Source organism: Pseudochaenichthys georgianus, chromosome 9, assembly GCF_902827115.2.
Source record: "Pseudochaenichthys georgianus chromosome 9, fPseGeo1.2, whole genome shotgun sequence".
NCBI lineage: Eukaryota > Metazoa > Chordata > Actinopteri > Perciformes > Channichthyidae > Pseudochaenichthys > Pseudochaenichthys georgianus.
In genome coordinates, this window is record NC_047511.1 from 37,919,935 (window position 1) to 37,943,310 (window position 23,376).

At 41.2% G+C, this 23,376-nt stretch overlaps 1 protein-coding gene across 2 annotated transcripts in view; it reads left to right on the forward strand.

The window, feature by feature from the left end:
• Window positions 1-475: 475 nt before the first annotated feature.
• The window catches only part of limk2 (LIM domain kinase 2), a 29,646-nt gene continuing 6,745 nt past the window's right edge, over window positions 476-23,376 (forward strand). Inside the window, exons 1-4 of one of the 2 annotated variants that reach the window (XM_034091459.2) lie at window positions 476-794; window positions 1,628-1,724; window positions 16,941-17,076; window positions 22,955-23,064. In XM_034091459.2, the coding sequence (XP_033947350.1) occupies window positions 779-794; window positions 1,628-1,724; window positions 16,941-17,076; window positions 22,955-23,064 (359 nt within the window). In that variant the 5' untranslated portion in view covers window positions 476-778. Of the gene's footprint in view, window positions 795-1,627; window positions 1,725-16,940; window positions 17,077-21,352; window positions 22,050-22,954; window positions 23,065-23,376 lie in introns of those variants that run through there. The other variant, XM_071204411.1, reaches the window with a different exon arrangement.

Below are 23,376 nucleotides of genomic sequence, written 5' to 3' on the forward strand. Positions count from 1 at the left end.
AAGTGACTAAACAATAATTGTAACTAGGTCATTGACACGTAAATTATTGTTATTAAAACAAAAAATAATGATGGTATTTTATGTTTATTTTTTTGTATGCTATGTCTTTATACAAGACTGAACAAGTTTACATCTTGAACACTGTCAATTCAATTCAAATAGCTTTATTTTCACGACCATAATGACACACAGTATTACCAATGCTTTGTACAATTACGACATCAATAACATTCATAAACATTTCAAGCAAAATCAATAATACAATTTTTCTTTTCTGTAAAAGGAAAATAATATAATTTTAGGACAAGTTGTCTTGTCTCCCTTGCCCGGCATTACATGTGAGTTTCCGTTATGTTATGTAGAAATCAGTGTCTGGTAGAACAATGCTGCAGTGTGGTCGTTGTGTCTGTAGATGGCGCCACTGTTGTTCCCTTTCAGTTTGTTTTTTTGTCCCAAACCTCAGTTTTCTTCTCCTGCTTCCAGGTGCTGCTTTGAGCCCTTCCGCTCTCCGTACAGGAATGTGAAGACTGCATTACGTCAGTTATCCTGCCAGCGACAAGAAAGCAGTCTTGTACAGGAGGAGTGTGCTTAGTTTCTTGATTTGTTTTTCTTTCTGTGAACAATTAAAGGGATTTGTTTTTCTCCTGACGTATCCACAGTTGCACAGTCCTGCTGGGTGAACGACGCGGAGGAATCAAACATTGAAGCGGCGCATCGCAGCTCGCAGTATGAACAGCTTGTGAAGGATTTCAATAACGACGACACTCAGAGAAAGTAGATGGAGCAACCAGAAGGTGAGGAATATCTCAAGCTCTAACTTAAAACCTATAACGACGAGAGGTTACATTATTTTATTTGTATAAAATCGCCGTGTTACACGGCGAGTTGATACTATGTTTCATTTTGTGCATTTCAATGTTACATCAAGCATACCTGTTTTCAGAGGTGGGAGAAGTGCTCAGATATTGTATTTCAATACAAGTAGAAGTACCAGAGTGTAGGAATACTCTGTTACAAGTACAAGTCCAGCATTCAAAATGTTACTAATGGAAAAGTATTGGCATCAAAATATAGTTAAAGTACCAAAAGAATAATAAATTATATGTTTTGATTCAATCAATCAATCAATCAATCAATCAATCAATCAATCAAAACTTTATTACAGACTCAGGGTCCAGATAAAAGACGAGTCATTACATATAATAAATTGCATACACAGCATAACAAATATTATAATTATTGATGCATTAATGTGCTTATTAAAGCTGGTGTGGCTCATTTTAATTCCTTTGTATGCTGCAGGGTAGCTTGTGAATTTGCTCCAGGTGTAACTAAAATCTTATTTAAGTGTTGATTAAATATTACACAACATTAATCCAAATCTGCAAGGTAACTAAAGGTATTAAATAAATGTAGTGGAGTAAAAGTACACTTTTTTTTATCACTGAATGGTAGTTGGATAGAAGTAGCAAAACATTGAAATACTCAAGTAAAGTACAAGTATCTCAAAATTGTAAATGTACTTTAGTTACTTTACACCACTACCTGTTCCACATACAGTTATACCTACTACCAGAATTTGAAGCACACAATGCTGCTCCATTGAATACCTTTCCATTTCTTACAGGTACTAAGAGCTGTAACTGTGCGGGATGTGGAGGAGAAATCCAAGACACGTTTCAAATGAAAGTCCTCCTGGACACCTGGCACAATGCCTGCTTTCAGTAAGTGTTCCCAATTATGATTTTAAACATGCCTGAAAGGACTCAGTTCTGAAATTAGCATAGTTGAGTTGCTCTGATAAATGAATGCTTTGTTTTCTCTGAAAGAGGAGTGGGAACAGTTTGCATTGACACAGAAACAACTGTTGTCTTTCTGTTGGTCAACATGCTGGCTGCTCTGTTTGGGTTACCTTACAAATGGCCTCGTGGATAATCCCAGAAGCTTCTGACTAGTAGCCTCAACATGGGCCTCCTAGATCTGTTTTTCTCTCTAACAATTCACCATTGTTTTTGTGTGCCTCTGTGCACAAAGTGAGCCATGTCCATTGCTGCTGTCACAGCTGGTAAACCTCTGCATGGGGACGATGCAGCTTGGTCAGAGGAATGGTCCTACTATCCTGGAGGACTTTGCCCACTCTCTCTGCTCTGAGGTTTAATGATTGCCACATTGTAGCTGTCTGGTTTCACAGGTCACTGCCCCACAGTGAGGTATCTGTGTGGGGCAGTGAACCTGTGGCTCGTTGCCGACACATTCTGCACATGCCAGCAGGATGTGTAATTCATTGGGGTTTTCCCCTTGGATAAACAGTAACACTCGATTGTTATAATGTGAGATAAGATGGTAAAGATTGTGCAAAACTGATGACACTTCAGATCAAACATTTGTTTTGCTTTTGAAAAGGTTATTGACAATAGCTCAATAGTAACTTTGTCTAATTAATATCATTTTAAAACAGATGACGAATCGGTGGGTGTGTGGATTTGTGAATGTTGCAGATTGCAGCACAGCACAAGTCACATACTGACAGTATATCCAAAAATCCTCAGTTTTTTACGAGTGGAATCTGGCTCTGGAGGATAGCTGGCAGGTCCAAAAAGTCCTAAGAATAGATTCAATGTAATGCTGCTGACTGTGTTGTCGGTTCCTCACATCTGAAATAGCTTTCTTCACGTTTTTGAGCCGGTATCCACTCCAGCAGCACATTGACCTTACATAACCTACAGCTTCTCCTAACACAGCTGTGTTACTGAGCATTGATCCTCTCCATCTCTTCCTTTGTTCTTCTGAGCTCCCCCACATTTGTTGGCATCCTTTCTTATTGCAGCATCTTTGTCTGACGTGTTTTCAGTTACACTCTTTAAAAACGTGATATTAGATATTGTTGCGTACGTGTAGGAAGCCAGACAGTTCCAGTCCTCTAAATGAGCTGCAGCTTCTCCCTCGGAGCTTTGTCCACACTGCTGTATTTAAACCCCACTCACAATAATTATTATTATAGTTGTATTCCACTCATGGCAATTATTATAAAACAAGACATGGACACTTTAAGCAGTTTGTTTGTATCCCATGATGGAAAGGTGCAGGCAGAAGACCGACTTATTTGACCTGCCCCTTATTCTAAAAGAAATGGTCTGTCAGTCAAAGCTGCTTACACATACTTAACATGAAAGCAAAAACACAAACATCTTCATACTGTCAGATTATTCTTTCTTTATACATTTTCTTAAACCTGAAGATGTTTATACAGCCCCTTAAATCATTTGTAAAGAATTCCACAGTTTAACGCCAACTACAGAAATGCACATCTGGTTTAAAGTAGTCTGTGCAAACTGATTATTATGAACCTTAATCTCTGAACTTGTTAAGCAAATGTTAAAACAAAGTCAGTGTGATCCCTCCTGTGGTGTTCCTGTTGTCTATTGTCCACATGTTGCCCCTCTCCCCTCCGTGGACCTCCACCTTGTGTAAGATTCTTACAAGCTGACGTCACTTTTGTTCCACTAAACCTGGCGTTTTATTGAGGCCTATAGATAACTGCACGGCTGCGCTCTGCATTCCTAGACAGCGATTCAGAGATGTGAGTCCGCTGTCTCAGACATCGACTGCTGAGTCCTTTGTTGTGTTTCCCCCCCCCCAAATCTTGTCCCGTAGCCCTAAGTAGCCCTAAGTATTGTGCTTTATATTTTTCATACAAGTTGATGAGCATATATTTATTTAGTCGCCTTGATCCCTTCAGATTTTCATTATTCAAAGCAAAATACCCATGTAGAGAAGAGTGTCACACAAAATATATGCAATATTTTATTTGTAATGTGCAAAATAAAATATCAAATCAACAAAAAGCAAAGCGTGAAAATAAATTAAAAAAACACACGTAGATTTTGAGAAACATTACATTTGTACCCTTTGGCAAGGACTTTGTTGGTTTGTCAGTCTGTTTTTCAGCCGGATGACAGCATTTGGATTCACAAATATCAACATATCTTTGTTGATGAATTCAGAAGTTACCATCACATGTAAACAAAGTTTTAACATTAGCAACACACTGCTTGTGCTATGAATGCTGAAACATTTGTCACTCTCCACTCCTTTTTTGGAGCACAAGAGTCCCACGCCCAAAGATAAGGTCCCGTTTAAAGTGAAACACTCCCTCTTCAGCTCTTCAAGGCCAAAGCGTTCGGTCCCTCTATCTCCATTTCATGCTCCCACAAAAGAATACACTCCAGCAGGAATTTAAGGAAATGGGTAATGTTTACTCTGTAGTGTTAGCGCAGGCAGTGCATTGTTCATTGAAGAACCACCTGAGCGAGCACGCCCCCCCCCATTCACCACCAGTCCGTTTACAGGGAAGTCAGATGTTTTTATAAGCTGCCTTACATCACTTTATCTTGGTGTACTATGGGGATATAAAGGGAAATAATTATAGTTTATCAGCGGGTTTTGTGAAGGAGTGCTTTTTGTTCAGAGCTTGGCGGACAAGGTAGACATTATTGTTTTTACAGCCACACCTGGACACATACTGAATGTCTTGCATACCAATTTGAATACTGCAGTCTTTCTCTTCGTTGTGTGCGTCTGTGTGTGTCTTTCATCTGATTGGACCACTACAGTGCATTATCACCAGGCAATACTGATCCTAACAGTATGTTGTGTATTCCTTAGCTAGACCAATACTGCGTTATTTTTCCAAGTAAAAGAAACTTGAATGATTTACGAGCAAAAATGCATACAATAATGAAATCTGTTTTATTTTGATCCCTTGGATTTGCATATTGAAGAACTGTATAATATATGTACTTAATAAACCTGCCAGTAAAATCAGGTAGACACACAGAATAATTACAACACCATTTGTTAATAGCTGCTAACACGTATTTTCTGAAATGCAGACACTGCAACACAAAGCTTTATATATTACTAAACCGACTAGAGCCTGATTTCAATAGTTTTATTGACAGGAATGTAATTCTGCATCGACAGTGTTTGGCATCCTTCAAACACTGACTCACACAAATCCGATAAGTGGTCGGTTACTCATGCAAATTTGATCTCAGCAAAATGTCAGCTCTGCTTCCCCACATCACGTCAGAGTTGATGAATCAGGCTGGAGTTATTATTACACTGACCTTGCAGTCACTCTTAATTTCTTTTATCCTAGAAGCACAGACCTGTTTTTCACTCATTCTTTTTGTATACAGACATCAACAATGATGCAACTTGATGTAAAAAGACATCTTGTATTTCCCTCTCTCTCTGCTTTCTGTCCACAACACAGACAGACTAAAGGTCATCCCTCTATACCAAGGTCCCTTTTTAAGTTATGCCAGAACTCTTTGAAATATCTGAAATCTTTGCCAAAGTCGATAGGCCTGGATCAACTCTATCTGCAGTAAAGTGAGCAGCGTGATGCACGAGGCTCTGCTCGGAGCTGCTGCCAGCACAGAACTCAAAGATTAAAAATGCAAAAGTGATATTTCTGAATTAGAACATCCGATTCACAAGCACATGAGCACTCGGAGAGCGATATTGCAAAAGAACAGAAGAGCTCCCCGTCCTTGCCATCTTACCAAAGCCTGAAATAAAATATAGTTGTTAATCAGGAAGTGCAGTGTCAGTTGGAAGTGTGTTATTATTGTTGATGCTAAAAATGGCCGTGTATTGCAACACCTGTTGAGTTCAGAAGGAATTACCGGGACAAGTTTTCCACTCCCATTTCTTTAACTTTAGTTTCAAAACAAAACCCAGACGGCAGTGACAAACGTCATCCATCGTGATTCATGTGTCACTTCGTCACCTCTCACTTTTATCAGCATTGACGTAGAAACCAAGAAGGTTGAGAAACAGTTGAAGCCCTTGCAGAGTCTGGATGCTGCAGCAGGATTGCAGTCAATGTCTGCAACCTGATCTCAGACTAGTTCATGCTTGATCGTATTTTGGCAGTCGAAACTGCTGCCACCATTTTGCATAACCAGTGCAGCTTGTTCGAGGATCGTTCAAAACCTTCAGGTGCGATCCAGTCTGCAGGCGACTTCAGCATTCCTCACTCTGAACGCACTGAGAGCTAAGAATGTCCCCTTAATTCAAAGCGTCTGGTCGGGTGACAGCTTGGATCAGTGATTATTTATTATTCCATAAAACAGAGTCAGAAAGTCTTAATACTGACTTTTTATTTTAGAATTTCTCCTTTGGTAGACTTCCCCCTTCAGTTGATAAGAGATAGTGCCTGAGTGGCAGACAGATTAACTTACCTCACTTGATCAACGTTCCTGACTGAACCCATGACGGTTTCTACACAGACCACTATTGCGGTAAGCATGTTGTAACTTCCGGTTGTTGTTGTCATCTCCGGGTGTGCCTGTTCTGTTGCTGATAGCTTATTATCTTAACTTAATCGATCGTTTTAAAACTCTTGATCACGGCAACTGCCTGACGTTGTAATCACACGTTATTACAGCTTAAAGAGCCTGTGACACGGTTTTCCCCCATCATCCAAACCCATCAATTTGAGTACATATTGTCCCATTGAAAACCGTTACTGAACTGATTTTGGATATTTGTACTTTGATAACCATTAATCTGCCTTCAATGTTGACAATTTTCTGGATCTTCTCGCGGATTCTTCAAGTCCCGCCAAATGATGGGTGACGTCATTGCGGGCACAGCGCTCCAGCTGCACCGTCCAGGATCCCAGCATCTGCATGTAAACCTTTATATATATACAGTCAGATGTAAACGCACGACGGCGCACACAGCAGCAAGCTCAGACAGCGATGACAGGTTAATGTTGAACGTGTCTGAGAGCTCATGAGGCTGAAGGATCGGTTTATGTTGTATCTGTTAGAAGTTTAGGAATGAGGTGCGTCAATATGGGCGATCATACGGTCATGTAGCCAGTGGTGGAATGGGACTAAAAATCATCCCGGGACTCTCGACCGGCCCACTTCGGTACCGCTAGTAAATTGTCAACGGGGGGAGTGGGGATGTCAGGGGCGGCAGGTGCTGTAGTAAATGTAAATATGTAAATATTTGTGTCACTGCATCCTGTTAAAATACAAATATAATGTATAATGTCTGTGTCTTTGACATTAGCGCTGCTCGCCACCTGTGCCCTGTACTATGAAGCCAGTTCAACAGACCCTGGATATGTTTGAGTAACAAACAAACTAACAACAAACTAACAAACGAGATCTCGCTAAGCGGTCCGACGACGCTGGTTATCAACTCGGTAAATCAAGCCAGGGTTTCTCTCTCCAGCTGAGAGCGCGTTCACGTCTAAGACACGAGTGGATCTGACTTTAATTACTTTTGTCTCGAGTGTTTCGTCAACATAATGTGTTAAATAATACTTCTGCATCCAGTCTGTGACACTGAGTGTTGCACGGCCAGATGAGGCTGGAGAAGCTGACTCAGATAAGGAGATATATGATATATTATGATATTATATGATCGATGATCTGATTGATGATGTAATATGAATGATAAGTGCGACACGTCGGCGTCTTCTCTGCATGGCAGTTTAAACTGTATTTCCTTTATCCTGTAATATGACTTGAGAGATTTAAACTCCGCACACTGAGTTGATCTCTTTGCTATAGACGCCGGAGGCGGGCAGTGTCAGGTAAAAGAAGTTATTTAGCCTTCTCAAACCTGAGCCTCACGCGCCGCCTATGGGGGATGTGCTAGTTACTTATCCGACCGGCCCACTTCGGTACCGGCCCATCGGGATTCGTCCCGATGGCCAGTCCGCCACTGCACCCAGCCCACGTAAATTGTCAACGGGGGGAGCCTCGCTGCGGGGAAACGGTGGACCTAGTGTCCCGATCGGAGTGGGAATAATAATAATAATAATCCGTGCATTTTATCCATTAATTTCCCCAACATTGTGGTAAATAAACACACGTTTAATCCATGTTGTTGGTGCCTACTACAACTACAAAAAGCATCGGTTTGTTTTCTCATCAGGAAATGCAGACCGGCTCAAACAAACGATTTTTAATCATCATCCTCACTCATCATTTAATGTATCATATGTTCGCCGAATTGACATGAAAGCACTAATAAATGTAGTTTCATCCACTTGAGTTTACAACCACAAAAATAATCGATTTGTTTTTATATCACATCCGACGGGAGGAAATTCAGCAGCTCTCACTCCCGATTTTTAATCCTAATGTAATCATCATCTTCACCACGATCATTTATGTTTATGTCGCCGAATTGACATGAAAGCACTGACACATATGAATATACTGTAGTCAACTTCATTAAAATGTTATTAACGTGGCTAATCTCAGTAATTCACCATTTCTACGCATGACAACACACTTTGTCCGTGTTTGGCTCTCGAAGCGTTCCCGCATTGACGTCACTTCCGGCTTCCCCCAAAACTTCAAAATGAGTCAAGGAATTTCCCCGCGATGTTCGAAATTATTGATATTTAACGGAACGGTATCGCTTTTCTTTTTTAAACTGACGGTTCGAGATTACTAGTAGCCCAATATTTCATTGCACAACAGTTGTTGGGATGGTGTCACAGGCTCTTTAAGCACTCACAACTCTCCTTCTCTTAGCGACTGTAACTCCACAGTTGCCTACACTCTTTTCGGGTTTGCTAACGGTAGCTACTTTAGCTTGATAGCTAGCCATGGCTCTTTCCCCACCCTCGGGTGCTATTTCCTGCTCTTCCTGTCTCATGTTTGGTTACTTCCCGGCCTCCCTTACTGGTAAGGATACATGTGTTAAATGTAGTATAGTTGTTAGGTTGGAGGCGGGAATCATAGCCATAGAAGCCCGGCTCCGCATCTTAGAAAGTAACTCAGCTAAAGTAAAGCCCATGTTAGTCGGGGGCGGACCGGCAAAAGGTAGCTCCTATTAGCCGTCCCCCGGCAACTCCCGAGTAGCAGGGAGACTGGGTGACTGTTCAGAAGGGGGCATAACGGCCCGTCCACACTACAGCGTCGACAGCTTCGGAAGCATCGACAACTCCAATCTGCCCATTCACAAAAGGTTGGAGGAGAAACTAATTATCGCTGTAGCAAATCACCCGGCTTTGTATGACCAGACCCTCTTCACCTACCGGGATACAAACCGGAGGAACCAGGCATGGAGGGAGGTGGCAGAGACAGTGGGTGAAACTGGTAGGTTTTCGCTTGTTTAGGGAGTTTATATATATATTGCTCCCATAAAATCCCCGGGGTTTTTTGCTTTGTATGTCGGGGGCGGGAGATTCATGTGATTGGTTGTTGGTCGCATTGCTTGAATAAAATCCCCAAACTCCAGACACGCCCAGCTCCAAGCTTTATTTGAAGCTGTAGTGTGGACGCTCCGTAACGCGAAACCCGCAGGTCCCCACCAACCCGTTCACGTATCTAACAGATATTCCCCACTCAGCGAGACACCCGCTCAGAAGCCAACTCTGGTTATTGGTAGCTCTATTATGAGACACGTGAATTTAGAGACCGAAGCCTCCACAGTCACATGCATTCCGGGGGCCAGAGCGGGCGACGTTGAGGCGCATCTTAAACTGCTGGCTAAAAATAAACGTAAATACAGTAGGATTGTTATTCACGTCGGTGGTAATGGAGTCGGTGTGTAGTTATGCTAAAACAATGTCGGATACCATAATCTTCTCTGGTCCCCTCCTCAATCTGATCAATGATGACATGTATAGCAGCCGCATGTCATAATTTCAGTGCTGGTTGTCTTGGTGGTGCCCAGCAAACAATGTGGGCTTCGTAAATAATTGGACAGCCTTCTGGGGAAAACCTGGTCTGATTAAGAGAGACAGCATTCATCCTACTTTGGAAGGTGCAAATCTCATTTCGGCAAACATTTCAGGGCTTTGTGGACTTAATCCATGACAAACTGGAGTTGAGACCAGAAGGCGGAGTCGCAGTTTTACACGCTTCTCTGCGCTCTCTCCTAGGCAGTCATCCATAGGAATCCCAAACCCAATAAAATACCCAATATTAGCGGTGTGTGTGTCTGCCCAAGGACAATTTAAGGTAAAACCTAATGGAGGTGTCATACATAATAACCTAATAAAAGTAAATGTAACAACTACTACAGTGCAACAAAACAGGTTCTATCATCTAAAGCAATATTGGTAAATGATTTAATATCAGATTATAATATTTATATATGCTGTCTCACTGAAACTTGGTTGAGACATGAAGAATATGTCAGCATAAATGAGGCCACTCCACCCAGCCATATCAATACTCATATTGCCCGAGGCATGGGCCGAGGAGGTGGAGTTGCAGCAATCTTTGACTCGAGTTTACTTATCAATACTAAACCAAAATTATACCTTCTTTAAAAGACTAGTTTTTAGTCTTTTACGCATCCGACCTAGAAAACTTTGCAGCCAATCTTATTTGTTACAGTATACCGTGCACCAGGTCCTTATTCAGAATTCTTATCAGAATTCTCTGAGTTTTTATCAACTTTGGTTCTTAAAACAGATAAAGTAATTATCGTAGGTGACTTCAATATTCATGTTGACGATGATAAAAATAGCCTTACTGTTGCATTTAACTCTATATTAGATTCTGTTGGTTTCTGTCAGAGTGTAAATAAACCAACCCACTGCTATAATCACACTCTCGACCTTGTTCTGACTTATGGTATTGAAATTGAGCAACTATTAGTCGAACCGCATAATCCTGCTTTATTCCACCATTTCTTTGTAACTTTTGAAGTACTGTTACTAGACTACAAAGCATTAGTCAAAAGCTACTGCAGAAGAAACCTATCTGTTAGTGCTATAGCCAAATTTAAGGAAGAGATTCCACCAATACTTAACTCGATAGCATGTCTGCATGTAGGGGAGGAAACTCATACAAAATGTACACCACCCCAAATTGATCATGTTGTTGATAGTGCTATAGATGCGCTGCGAATAAAATTAGACTCTGTTGCTCCTTTGAAAAAGAAGAAAATAAAACAACATAGATTAGCTCCATGGCATAATGCCGAAACCTGCAAAATAAAGCAAAAGTCTAGACAACTTGAAAGGATATGGCGTTCCACTAAACTTGAAGAATCTCGTTTAATTGGGCATATTACACTCAATGAATATAAGAAAGCACTGCGTAAAGCGAGAGCAGCCTACTACTCTTCATTAATAGATGAGAATAAGAATAATGCAAGATTTCTTTTCAGCACTGTAGCCAGGCTCGATTGAGCCTTCTATTCCCATAGCACTCAGTAGTAATGATTTGATGTGCTTTTTTAACGATAAAATTGTTACTCTTAGAAACAAAATTAATGACCTCTTGCCTTTGACCAGTATCGTGTTATCAACAGCTCCCGGAAACGTAAGTTCTAATATTACACTAAATAGTAAACTAGAATGCTTTTCAGCCATAAACCTTGAACAATTAAATTCAATGATTCTCTCTTCTAAACCATCAACGTGTATGTTAGACCCAATTCCAACTAAGCTGTTGAAGGAAGTTTTTCCATTAATTAGCACTTCTTTATTAAATATTATGAATATGTCTTTATTATCAGGCTATGTTCCACAATCATTCAAAGTAGCAGTGATAAAACCGCTTCTTAAAAAGCACAACCTTGATCCAGAGGTTTTAGCCAACTATAGACCTATTTCTAATCTTCCGTTCCTCTCAAAAATTCTTGAGAAAGTAGTCGCAAAACAGCTGTGTGATTACTTAAAAAACAATGATTTATTTGAAGATTTTCAGTCTGGCTTTAGCACACATCATAGCACAGAGACAGCTCTGGTTAAAGTCACAAATGACATTCTAATAGCCTCAGAAAAGGGACTTGTCTCTATTCTTGTTTTGCTCGATCTCAGTGCTGCATTTGATACTATTGACCGTGATATCCTATTGCAAAGATTAGAGCACAGAGTTGGCATACAGGGAACTGCTTTAGGTTGGTTTAGGTCCTATCTATCTGAACGCTCTCAGTTTGTACGTGTCAACGATGAATCTTCCACGCAAACCAAAGTTAGCCATGGAGTGCCACAGGGCTCAGTGCTCGGACCTATTTTATTCACATTATACAGTGGGGCAAAAAAGTATTCAGTCAGCCACCAATTGTGCAAGTTCTCCCACTTAAAAATATGAGAGATGCCTGTAATTTTCATCCTAGGTACACTTCATTTATGAGAGACAGAATGGGGGGAAAGAATCCAGGAATTCACATTGTAGGATTTTTAATTAATTAATTGGTAAATTCCTCGGTAAAATAAGTATTTGGTCACCTACAAACAAACAAGATTTCTGGCTCTCACAGACCTGTAACTTCTTCTTTAAGAGCCTCCTCTGTCCTCCACTCGTTAATAATTCCTTATATTTATTATAGCGCTTTTCCAGATGCTCAAAGCGCTTCACAAATACACATTACACATACATGCAATGGTCATGTACTGTGGACAATACCCACAGGAGCAAGTGTCTTGCCCAAGGACACACCGGCTTTACAGACGCAGCAGCGGCGGGTTTCACCCCTTGATCTGATGATCATTGCACAGTGCACTGCGCCACACCGTCCATCTTCATGCCTCGAAGTCATCGAGGCGCTTTTTACAAGTACACACATGGTATTATACATGTACTGTGGACAATACCCACAGGAGCAAATCCGGGTGAAGTGTCTTGCCCAAGGACACAACGGCCTGACGCAGTGGCGGCAGGAGCGGATTTCGAACTGGAGTTCCCTAGCACTCCCCCTTGATCTGATGATCAGATGCACAGACCACTGCGCCACCCGTCCCACCCGTTAACTGTATTAATGGCACCTGTTTGAACTCGTTATCAGTATAAAAGACACCTGTCCACAACCTCAAACAGTCACACTCCAAACTCCACTATGGCCAAGACCAAAGAGCTGTCAAAGGACACCAGAAACAAAATTGTAGACCTGCACCAGGCTGGGAAGACTCAATCTGCAATAGGTAAGCAGCTTGGTGTGAAGAAATCAACTGTGGGAGCAATTATTAGAAAATGGAAGACATACAAGACCACTGATAATCTCCCTCGATCTGGGGCTCCACGCAAGATCTCACCCCGTGGGGTCAAAATGATCACAAGAACGGTGAGCAAAAATCCTTGAACCACACGGGGGGGACCTAGTCAATGACCTGCAGAGAGCTGGGACCAAAGTAACAAAGGCTACCATCAGTAACACACTACGCTGCCAGGGACTCAAATCCTGCAGTGCCAGACGTGTCCCCCTGCTTAAGCCAGTACATGTCTAGGCCTGTCTGAAGTTTGCTAGAGCATTTAGATGATCCATAAGAGGATTGGGAGAATGTCATATGGTCAGATGAAACCGAAATAGAACTTTTTGGTAAAAACTCAACTAGACGTGTTTGGAGGAGAAAGAATGCTGAGTTGCATCCAAAGAACACCATACCTACTGTGAAACATGGGGGTGGAAACATCATGCTTTGGGGCTGTTTTTCTGCAAAGGGACCAGGATGACTGATCTGTGTAAAGGAAAGAATGAATGGGGCCATGTATCGTGAGATTTTGAGTGACAACCTCCTTCCATCAGCAAGGGCATTGAAGATGAAACGTGGCTGGGTCTTTCAGCATGACAATGATCCCAAACACACCGCCCGGGCAACGAAGTAGTGGCTTCGTAAGAAGCATTTCATGGTCCTGGAGTGGTCTAGCCAGTCTCCAGATCTCAACCCCATAGAAAATCTTTGGAGGGAGTTGAAAGTCTGTGTTGCCCAGCGACAGCCCCAAAACATCACTGCTCTAGAGGAGATCTGCATGGAGGAATGGGCCAAAATACCAGCAAGTGTGTGAAAACCTTGTGAAGACTGACAGAAAACGTTTGACCTCTGTCATTGCCAACAAAGGGTATATAACAAAATATTGAGATGAACTTTTGTTATTGACCAAATACTTATTTTCCACCATAATTTGCAAATAAGTTCTTTAAAAATCAGACAATGTGATTTTCTGGATTTTTTTTTTTTCTCATTCTGTCTCTCATAGTTGAGGTATACCTAGGATGAAAATTACAGGCCTCTCATCTTTTTAAGTGGGAGAACTTGCACAATTGGTGGCTGACTAAATACTTTTTTGCCCCACTGTATATGCTTCCGTTAGGCAATATTATAAGGAATCATTCTGTACATTTTCATTGTTATGCGGATGATACTCAACTATATTTATCAATCAAGCCTGATGAAATTAATCATCTAAATAAAATTCAAGACTGCCTCAAGGACTTAAAAACATGGATAACCTTAAACTTTTTGATGTTAAACACGACCAAAACTGAAGTTATTGTACTTGGCCCGAAGAATCTACGAAACAAATTATCTAAAGATATACTATTACTAACTATGGATGGCATTAATTTGGCCTCCAGTGAGACTGTAAGGAATCTTGGTGTTATATTTGATCAGGATTTTTCCTTTAAAGGTGACATGTCATGCTTTTCGGGTTATTACCCGTCCCCTTGTGTGTTATGAAGGTTTTTATGCATGTAAATGGCACTTTTCAACACAAGGCAATTCAAAGTGCTTTACAAAAAATGAAAGACATTAAGAAAATGGCATTTAAAATCAGTCATTAAAAAGAAAAGCTAATAAAATAAACATAAAAAGAAAAAATACATGGATAAAAGTTACAGTGCAGTCTAAGATATGAATAGTTCAATTAAAAGCAGCGGCAAAAAGAAAAGTCTTTAGTCTGGATTTAAAAGTAGTCAGAGTTGCAGCGGACCTGCAGGTTTCTGGGAGTTTGTTCCAGATATTTGGAGCATAATAACTGAACGCTGCTTTTCCGTTTAGTTCTGACTCTGGGGACAGAAAGCTGACCAGTCCCTGAAGACCTGAGAGATCTGGATGGTTCATAATTTAGCAGGAGGTCAGAAATGTATTATTGTAACTCCTTATTATCAGGGTGTACCAAGAAGTCAGTCAAGTCGCTTCAGCTGATTTAAAATGCTGCGGCTCGTGTACTAACCAGAGTTAGGAAAAGGGACCACATTACTCCTGTTCTGGCTGCCTTACACTGGCTCCCTATAGAACACAGGATAGAATTTAAAATTCTTCTTCTCGCCTACAAAGCCCTTAATGGGCAGGCGCCATCTTACCTTAAAGAACTCATTATACCCCACTGTCCTACTAGGGCATTGCGTTCCAAGAATGCAGGGTTGTTGGTTGTTCCTAGAGTCTCTAAAAGTACAATGGGAGCTAGAGCCTTTTCTTATCAAGCTCCACATTTGTGGAATCAGCTTCCAGTTTGTGTTCGGGCGGCAGACACCCTATCCGTTTTTAAGAGTGCGCTTAAGACCTTCCTTTTTGATAAAGCTTATAATTAGGGCTGATTAGATTCAGCCCCTAGTTTTGCTGATATAGGCTTAGTTTGTCGGGGGACACTTTACTTCTTCCTTCTCTCTGTCTGTACCTGTGTACTCTCATGTTCCGATTAACCCAGCTTCCCCAAATGTCTTTCTTTTTGGTGTCTATATACGCCGGGATCCGGAGACATAGATGATCCTGCGGTCCTGTGTCCTGCATCGCGAGCCCTGGATATTGAGTCGTGGCTGTGGTCCTGGATGGATATCCTCGTGGATTCATCTTCCTATTATACATACATGCATTTCCAAACATTTGGACTACCTATGTTGCAAATGTATTATCTTTTCAATTTACACACGGCATCTATTGCACGTCTGTCCGTCCTGGGAGAGGGATCCCTCCTCTGTTGCTCTCCCTGAGGTTTCTCCCATGTTCCCTTTAAACTGTGGGTTTTCTCCGGAAGTTTTTCCTTGTACGATGTGAGGGTCTAAGGACAGAGGGTGTCGTATTGTCATACTGATATTCTGTACACACTGTGAAGACCACTGAGACAAATGTAACATTGGGCTATATAAATAAACATTGATTGATTGATTTGATTGATGTTAGTTATATAGTTTGCACCTTTGACCACAAGGCTAACAGACAGCTTTGTTATTTACTCTGACCTAGATACAAAAAATGCAGAATTATTAAGAAGGTTAAGTAACTGCAAGCTAAAACTGCCCTGTAGAGATTTTTTAACTTGTTTTTAATGATTCTAGTTGTTTTTCAAAGTAGTCATGCAGTTTCCCCCCCAAACAACTGGATCCTTTTAAAGAGCTGGAAAGTATTATAGCAGCCTTATTGGTAACCAAACGTTCCCTGCCTTGACCATCTGCCAGTGCTTGAAAGATAATCCTTTCTCCAAGATGGAACAACTTTTTGAGCCGTCACTTTTTCTAAAATCAAAACGCAAAGCTCAAATACGTGAAAGTCCCAGCAGATCTTAGGAACAACATATTTGCTGTGCCGCCTGTGCACCTTGTTAAACTCAGAGAAAAGAACGTCGGCTGGAACATGCCCCCAGCTAATGTTCCTGTCTCCAAACCTCAGAGTTGAGAGTATTGTTTCCAGCAGGCTGATTTATGGTTTCTCTGTGGGCTCTCGTTTACCATTCAGCACCAATCAATGGTATTTTAATGCAATGTACTTGTTATTTGAGGAATGGGTTTGGATTGGTCACATAGTTTGGCTGATGGTTCAAATTATTGCATTTTTCTGTTTCTCTTTTCTCCCGTTTCCTCAGCTCCTACATCATTTGTTCTCAAAGTGCTCAGACACATAATTTTAAAGAATATTTAATGACGTGCACAAGATGAGTAAACGTCTTTGGCGATCATATAGGAACCCCTTCTTATAAAGCTATAGAGGAATTTATCATTTATTAAGAGTGGTGACACGACACTTTATTACACAACATTGAATTGATGCTTCACGAGGATCTGAAGTATTTCCTTGGCGTTTGAGTGTCTGCCATATCCCCTTGGAGGTGATTGCTTCACAGATGGAAAGAATCCCAACCTCTCATCCATTATCTCTTCACGCTTCTGTTGGTGTATTTTGTAACGTGCGTGCGTGACCGAGACTGTTTGTGTCCTCTCAGGTGTTCTGTGTGCTGTGATCTCCTGACCAACTGGTACTATGAGAAGGAGGGAAAGCTGTACTGTCGCAAACACTACTGGGAGAAGTTCGGAGAGCTCTGTCACGGCTGCTCTCTGCTCATGACTGGACCCACTATGGTGAGTCCGCTGCACCTATTGGTCAAGATTCAAGGCTTTTATTGTCATTTGTACATAGCTACAGTGTAGACAAGTATAATAGTAAATAAAATAAAATATAATAGAAATAGTGCAGAATAGTATACAAGTAATTGGTATATATAAGTTGCAAACACATGAATGGTATGGATGTTCTTTCAAAAGTGCAGGTGTTTCAACATATTGTATACTGTTTTCAAGAGATGTGTAGGCATTAACATCACATGTTATGGACCTGTTTTCCAAGTATGATTAAGATGAATTGAGGTTAAAGGGAAACTCTTATGATTGTGTGTCAAAGTAGAACCCTCCTGTAAAAAGACATTGATATTCTCCAGGCAGGAAGGATGTATCGAAAGCCTTTCTGAGGTATAAAAAGGGAAGGGAAGTGTTGGATACAAGGAAGTCCGACCTGAGAGTGCTATGCTAAACTGCTGGAGCACTTTTCTAATGCCTACTGGGTATCTCAATCTGACTCCACCCTCAGGAGAAACTTGAAATAGTGTTTTTCAACCAATAATGCCAAGATCTTGTGTCAGAGGTGTCGTTTCACTTCCAAGCTTTTGCCAGCTTTCTGCTGCGTGATGCGTCACCATAATAAAACCTAGCACAGGGTCAAAACCATTTGTAGGTTTTCTCTATGGGATTGCCAGGCGTTTAAAGTTTTAAAGTCTGCCTTGATTGAATTACAATTGCCAGCCATTTCCTCCTCTTAAATAATACCAGCATGCCCACAGAGCATGTCAAAGCTCTCTGTGTTCCAGTTTCTCCAGTTTCTCCAGTTATTACTTTTACAGATGGGTTATACTTGTAAAATTGGTGTCGCTGCTAAACGTAGCAGATTGGGCTGTAGACCTCACTTGTTCTGCACAGAGGTTCTTTCACGGTTCACAAAGTACACAGAGGTTCTTGTGAAAAGACGCTCGGACATGGGGTCGTTTTAGAGCTCACCTTATGTAGTCGTCTGTGAGGTGGCTCTGTATATATTATCCTCACTCATATCATTTTCTGTACCTATGGGTTTACATAGACAAAGTATCTGTTGTTAAAGCAAGACTTTTATAGGTGGAAATCACACGTTCTTTCCTCTACAAAATGAAAAGTTTCATTGATATATAATATCATTCTTAAATGTCTAAAGAAACTGGCATAGAAGCTGTAAGGACCACCTTTGAACTAGGGCTTTACAATTTCGGAAAATAAATGTGTTGATGAAAAAATACAGGGATTTCCCCCGATGACAACAAAAACAGATTTTGTAAACATCATTCTTTCTGTTTCCAATTTTCTTCTATATAGTTGACTTTGTTTCTTGTTTGCGTGTTTCTCTTATTGTGTTAGGGTTGACTCGCAAACAACACACTCTCCTTAAACCCTTCAATAAGACGGATTATGTTTCTGTTCTGACAGATTTCTCTTGATTGTATGAAGCAGCATTAAGTTGAAGCCTGACATGTTTGAGCAATGTGACTATTTTGCATGTGCACATTGCATCCTCCAATGCTTAAATTGTACTATTTTCCAGTTTACCTCATGTAGCAATTATGAACTGAGTGAAGGTGTATAGAAAATAAGAAAGAAATTACAGTAAAATTCTAATTTGTCACGAGTGTTTATATTGAATTTATTCCAAATGTCAGCCAGCTTGAGTTAGTCGAAACATGAGATTCAAGTTGCAGCAACTCTTGCTGGTCACGACCGGGGTCACTTGTCTAACGTAGAGCCAGACTGAAGTTTTTCTTTTTGCCACCAAGCAACACACACAATGGACTCTTCTATTTAGTATTGGCATCCTGCTTCTACAGCCAGTGAAGCCAAGTGTTTTTGGCGGAGCTGATTTGTCGTCCCAGCCCCTCGGCAAGAGAGAGAATCATTGTGAGCCGTCAGAGCTGCTGCAGCTTGTTCGGATCTCAAGTCCAGGACACTTATTGTGGTTTGTCCTGTTGTAGTAATTTGTTAGTTTACTGACCGATGAAAGATATTTCGAGGCACATTTTCTTGTAAACATTTAGTTTACTGATTTGATTAAAGATGGGTATTGTGATGGAAACTTCTGAAGCAATGGAGACGGGACTCAGAGACACGAGGAGAGCAGGAACTTTGATGGCAAACACTGATGGTCTATTTGGAGCTTCGGCCGGAGAATTCAGAAGACATGTCGGGTGCTACGAGTTGACACAACAGATGCCAAACAAATTCTGAAGATCTCTACACCAGACCCATGTATTTCGCTGGTTCTGAGAGAATAATCAACATTGTGCATAACAAGATAGAACAGGCAAAGCACACTAACACCTCTATCAGGCAGACACAACACTGAGAGCACAGCACCCAAGGTTGCAGGCAAACTGGGTCAAAGCCAAAGGTGTCAAATATTTCCTCAACAGGTATGTTAAAGCACATTTGGGGTCATGTATCTGCGTTTGCCTCTCAAAAATGCGACCTACTTGGTTGTTGCCCTTTGATATTTTGTTGTCAAGTTTGTACGGCTCAGTCTTGCCGTTGAAGCCCGAGGCGAGCTGCGGTGCTTTTGGCTTTAAGGCAGGGAGTTACAGACAGACTAGATATGTCACAATTATTTGTCTGTCATCACTCTAATCTCTCTGTAGGGATTCCTTTCCCAGCACCCACTGAATGACTCAGAGCAGTTTCAATTGTGGGAAAAGTATTGGTTTCTGTAAATGTCCTGTTTTTAAAAAGCTTACTTAAAGGTCCCCTTGTGTGTGATGAAGGTCTTTCTGCATGTAAACGGTCTGCAGAGTCACAAACCCTCAAAGTACACCCTGTAGCGAGTAAAACTCTAACACAGAAAAGACCTGTCTGCTGCCCCAGAACGCCTCGTTGGAGATTTCTCTTGTTCCATTGTTTTCTTCCTGGGTATGGTGACGTGCCCATAACCAAATGGACCAATCCGTGGAGCCGTTACGTTACGTCCGCGGATTGGTCAAAATTGACCATTCCGCGGACTTCCTCACACACACACTCAATCTTTTCTCAGCTGCAGCTCCGCCGATTTCTCCTCCCTGAGACGGCGGGAGGCTGTGAGTCGGTGTGTGAGCACACACACAAACTCCCAGCCAGGCTGCGGGTGTGTGTTCGGGTTGTTTTCGGGATGGTTTCGCTGTGTCTCGCTGTCTCGCAGACGGCCACTGGACTCATAGGGAGGGGGGGGGCAGGAGCTCCAACAAGCCGTTTAGGACAGTGAGTGAATACACTATACAGAGATGCTGTATGAGAAACCAATGTGAGTTTGGAAAATTGCACAATATACAGTACATTACATGTCAGACGCTTTTATCCAAAGCGACTTACATACTCAGTACTGTGGGCAATCCCCACAGGAGCAATTTGGGGTGAAGTGTCTCAGGGACACAACGACATGCTGACTGCAGTGGGGTTTGAACCTGTGACCCCCTGATCCCCACACCAACGCACAACCCACTGCACCACACACCTCCCACATTTATGTTAGTATACCTCAACAATGGAATTATGAGCAGTAGAAATGGCCATGACATGGGACCTTTAAGTAAAAGTAATGCCAAGTAAGTATTGCGTAATAGCCCATTTCAAAATCAAATATATTAAATCACTGGATTATGACTTTTGTTGAGCTAATTTTAATGACTTTACATGATACTGCTGGATATCTTCACTTATAATAATACATGCGTATATATGTGTAAAAGGTAGAATATTGGTTTCCAAAATGTATTGGAGTAGAAAAAAGAAGCAGCACAAAATGGTAATACTCCAGTAAAGTACTTCAAAATCATACTTACAGTATATGCCAGAAAATGTACTTCAGATACATTCCACAACTGGTCCAATTCTCAAACAAGTCCCAAGTGCTTTTTTCTTGATTACGTCACAGTATATGTTAAGGCAAGTCAAATCCCCCTCCCCCCAGATACTGCAGTATTACCTTAGTATCTGGTCTATTAAGAGAACGGACAATGCATTAGTACCTGTCTAATAATGCTATAGTGGGGAGGAGCTGGGCTCACAGGGTTTCACCATCACAATTCTATCCCAGTGTTATGCTTGCATGAACATTTTAAATGAAAACATAAAATGAACACAGACAGAAAAGTTATTTGAGTTATCGTGTCCTGAGTCAAGTCGTTTATTTTCTGTCATGTAACGAGGCATCAAAACTGTGACTTGAGTCAACATCTCTGGGACTTAATCCAAATAATGTATATCATTAAGATTATACTTATTATATTATACTATTGGTATATCAGATGAAATTGGGCCTCATCGTGCGTTTGAACAATTCTTCCTAAATCAATGCTCGTGCTATCAATATCCTCCTGGGACCAAGCCCATTGAAAATGTCCACAGTATTTGTGGACAGTTTGTTAACATGCATCTCCTTTGACTCTTGAGCTACTCTATCAATCCCTGATGTGCTGTACAGAGGACATCCTGGTCTTTCCAGTGATATGTCATTGGTTAAAATTGCATGCTGGGAAGTTCCTCTTTCTTTTCATCCAAAATGGCTGGCATACCAAAAACAAAATGTTACAGAAGCAGGAGGAGAAGTCCAATATTGTTGAATAATTGTTATTTTTACCATGAAAATCATATATGTTCTTGTTTATTAACAAGTGAGGAACTATATAATTTAGTAGATAGTTCAGGGAGAATCAGATTTTGAGCTCAGGTGAGGATTTCACACCTGGGATAGAAGAGGGTCAAGAAGAAGGGGGGGAAAGATGCAGGAGGCTCAATGAGCACACAGACACAGACAGAGAGACAGATAGGGACGAGCTGGAAAGACATAGAGAAGCACGTATGTCTTATTGTTGTTTTTATTTTAAGTGGAGCCATTAAAAATGAGAATTGCCTCAGGAATGCCAAGTTTGTTTCTATGAGCAGGTCAAATGGAGAACACATCCATAAAACTAGTCAAGACGACCCTACAGCCCGTGCCGACTGGAGTCAATGAGGTACTTTTCCCACTGCATTGACTACAGAGTCTCTGAAGATCTGGAAAGATTCACACTAGTTTTGTATTGACCAAATAAACAGCAATGTTCAGATCAATTACTTATTCATGTTTTAAATAAAGGTGAATGTATTCTTGTAGTAATCACTCTATACCCATAATACGTTACATAGTCTATCTGTTCATTTTGGCTGTCTTTTCAAACTAAAATGGTCCTGACGTCCTCTACAGTGGACATACTGTAACATTTTAAAATAAAAGATCTTTTTTTTTTTTTTAACCCTAAATAGGTAGAAAATAAAGAAGATTGGAAAACATTTGTTTTCCTCAGCTCCCAGGAGGCTATTGAAACAACTTCCTGTAATTATGCATTTCCCCAGTTTTACTGCCTCACTCTCTTTCTGCATCTCTCAGGTGCTTTGTAGATTACCCGCAGACCACATTTAAAATGTAGGCTTAACACGGAGTTATCATTGAACCTGAAATGAACATTTCCCGTGCTTAAGTACGTGCATAATTACAGTGCTTAAGGCTTGACACATTATCTCATCTTGCATGCGAGAGAAGCAGAGAAGTCAAACGCATCATAAATGACAGAAAGGGAAATCAGGCGGTGCTAATGGGAAAGAAAGCACGAGATGGTGAGCGGGTTTCAGGGGGGGGAGGGAGAACGTCAGAGACGAGCGGCTCAGACCTGCCGAGGAAGGTGACATCATAGCAGATTCCAGACGGCGTGAGAGAAAGCAGGTGTTACGCCTGTGTCACCGCTCAATGGGGAGGAGGGCATAAAGCAGCGCACAACACACTCACCTGGGACACGCAGAGCACAGCAGTCTCCAGTCAGAGCATTACTTCTCTCCCCTCGGGAACAGTTTGAAGATCAGACCATTTGTTTTGTGGTTCCAGGTGGCCGGAGAACACAAGTATCACCCAGAGTGCTTTCTGTGTCTAAGCTGCAAGGTGGTGATTGAGGACCGGGATACCTACGCTTTAGTGGAGCGATCCAAACTCTACTGGTAAGAGACCTGGTCAATCCTTTCAAACGAGTGTTATGAACACATGCAGCTGGCAGTCTTTGCTGTGAGTTAACATATTTTAAAACGCCAGTCTCAATGTGTATGTTAATTAGATCGGGTGGAAGAAATGGTGTTATTGAACGTGAAGACGACATGTTTTAGTTAGTTAGAGTTCTTACTGTATTTTCATTGTGGCTTTTAAGACATTTAATTGTAATGCATGGTTTCATTGTCACTCCAAGAGGAAAGGTTTAATTTCTGGTATCATGTTAGTTAGATGTATATATAATAACTTGCTTTATATATTGTTTT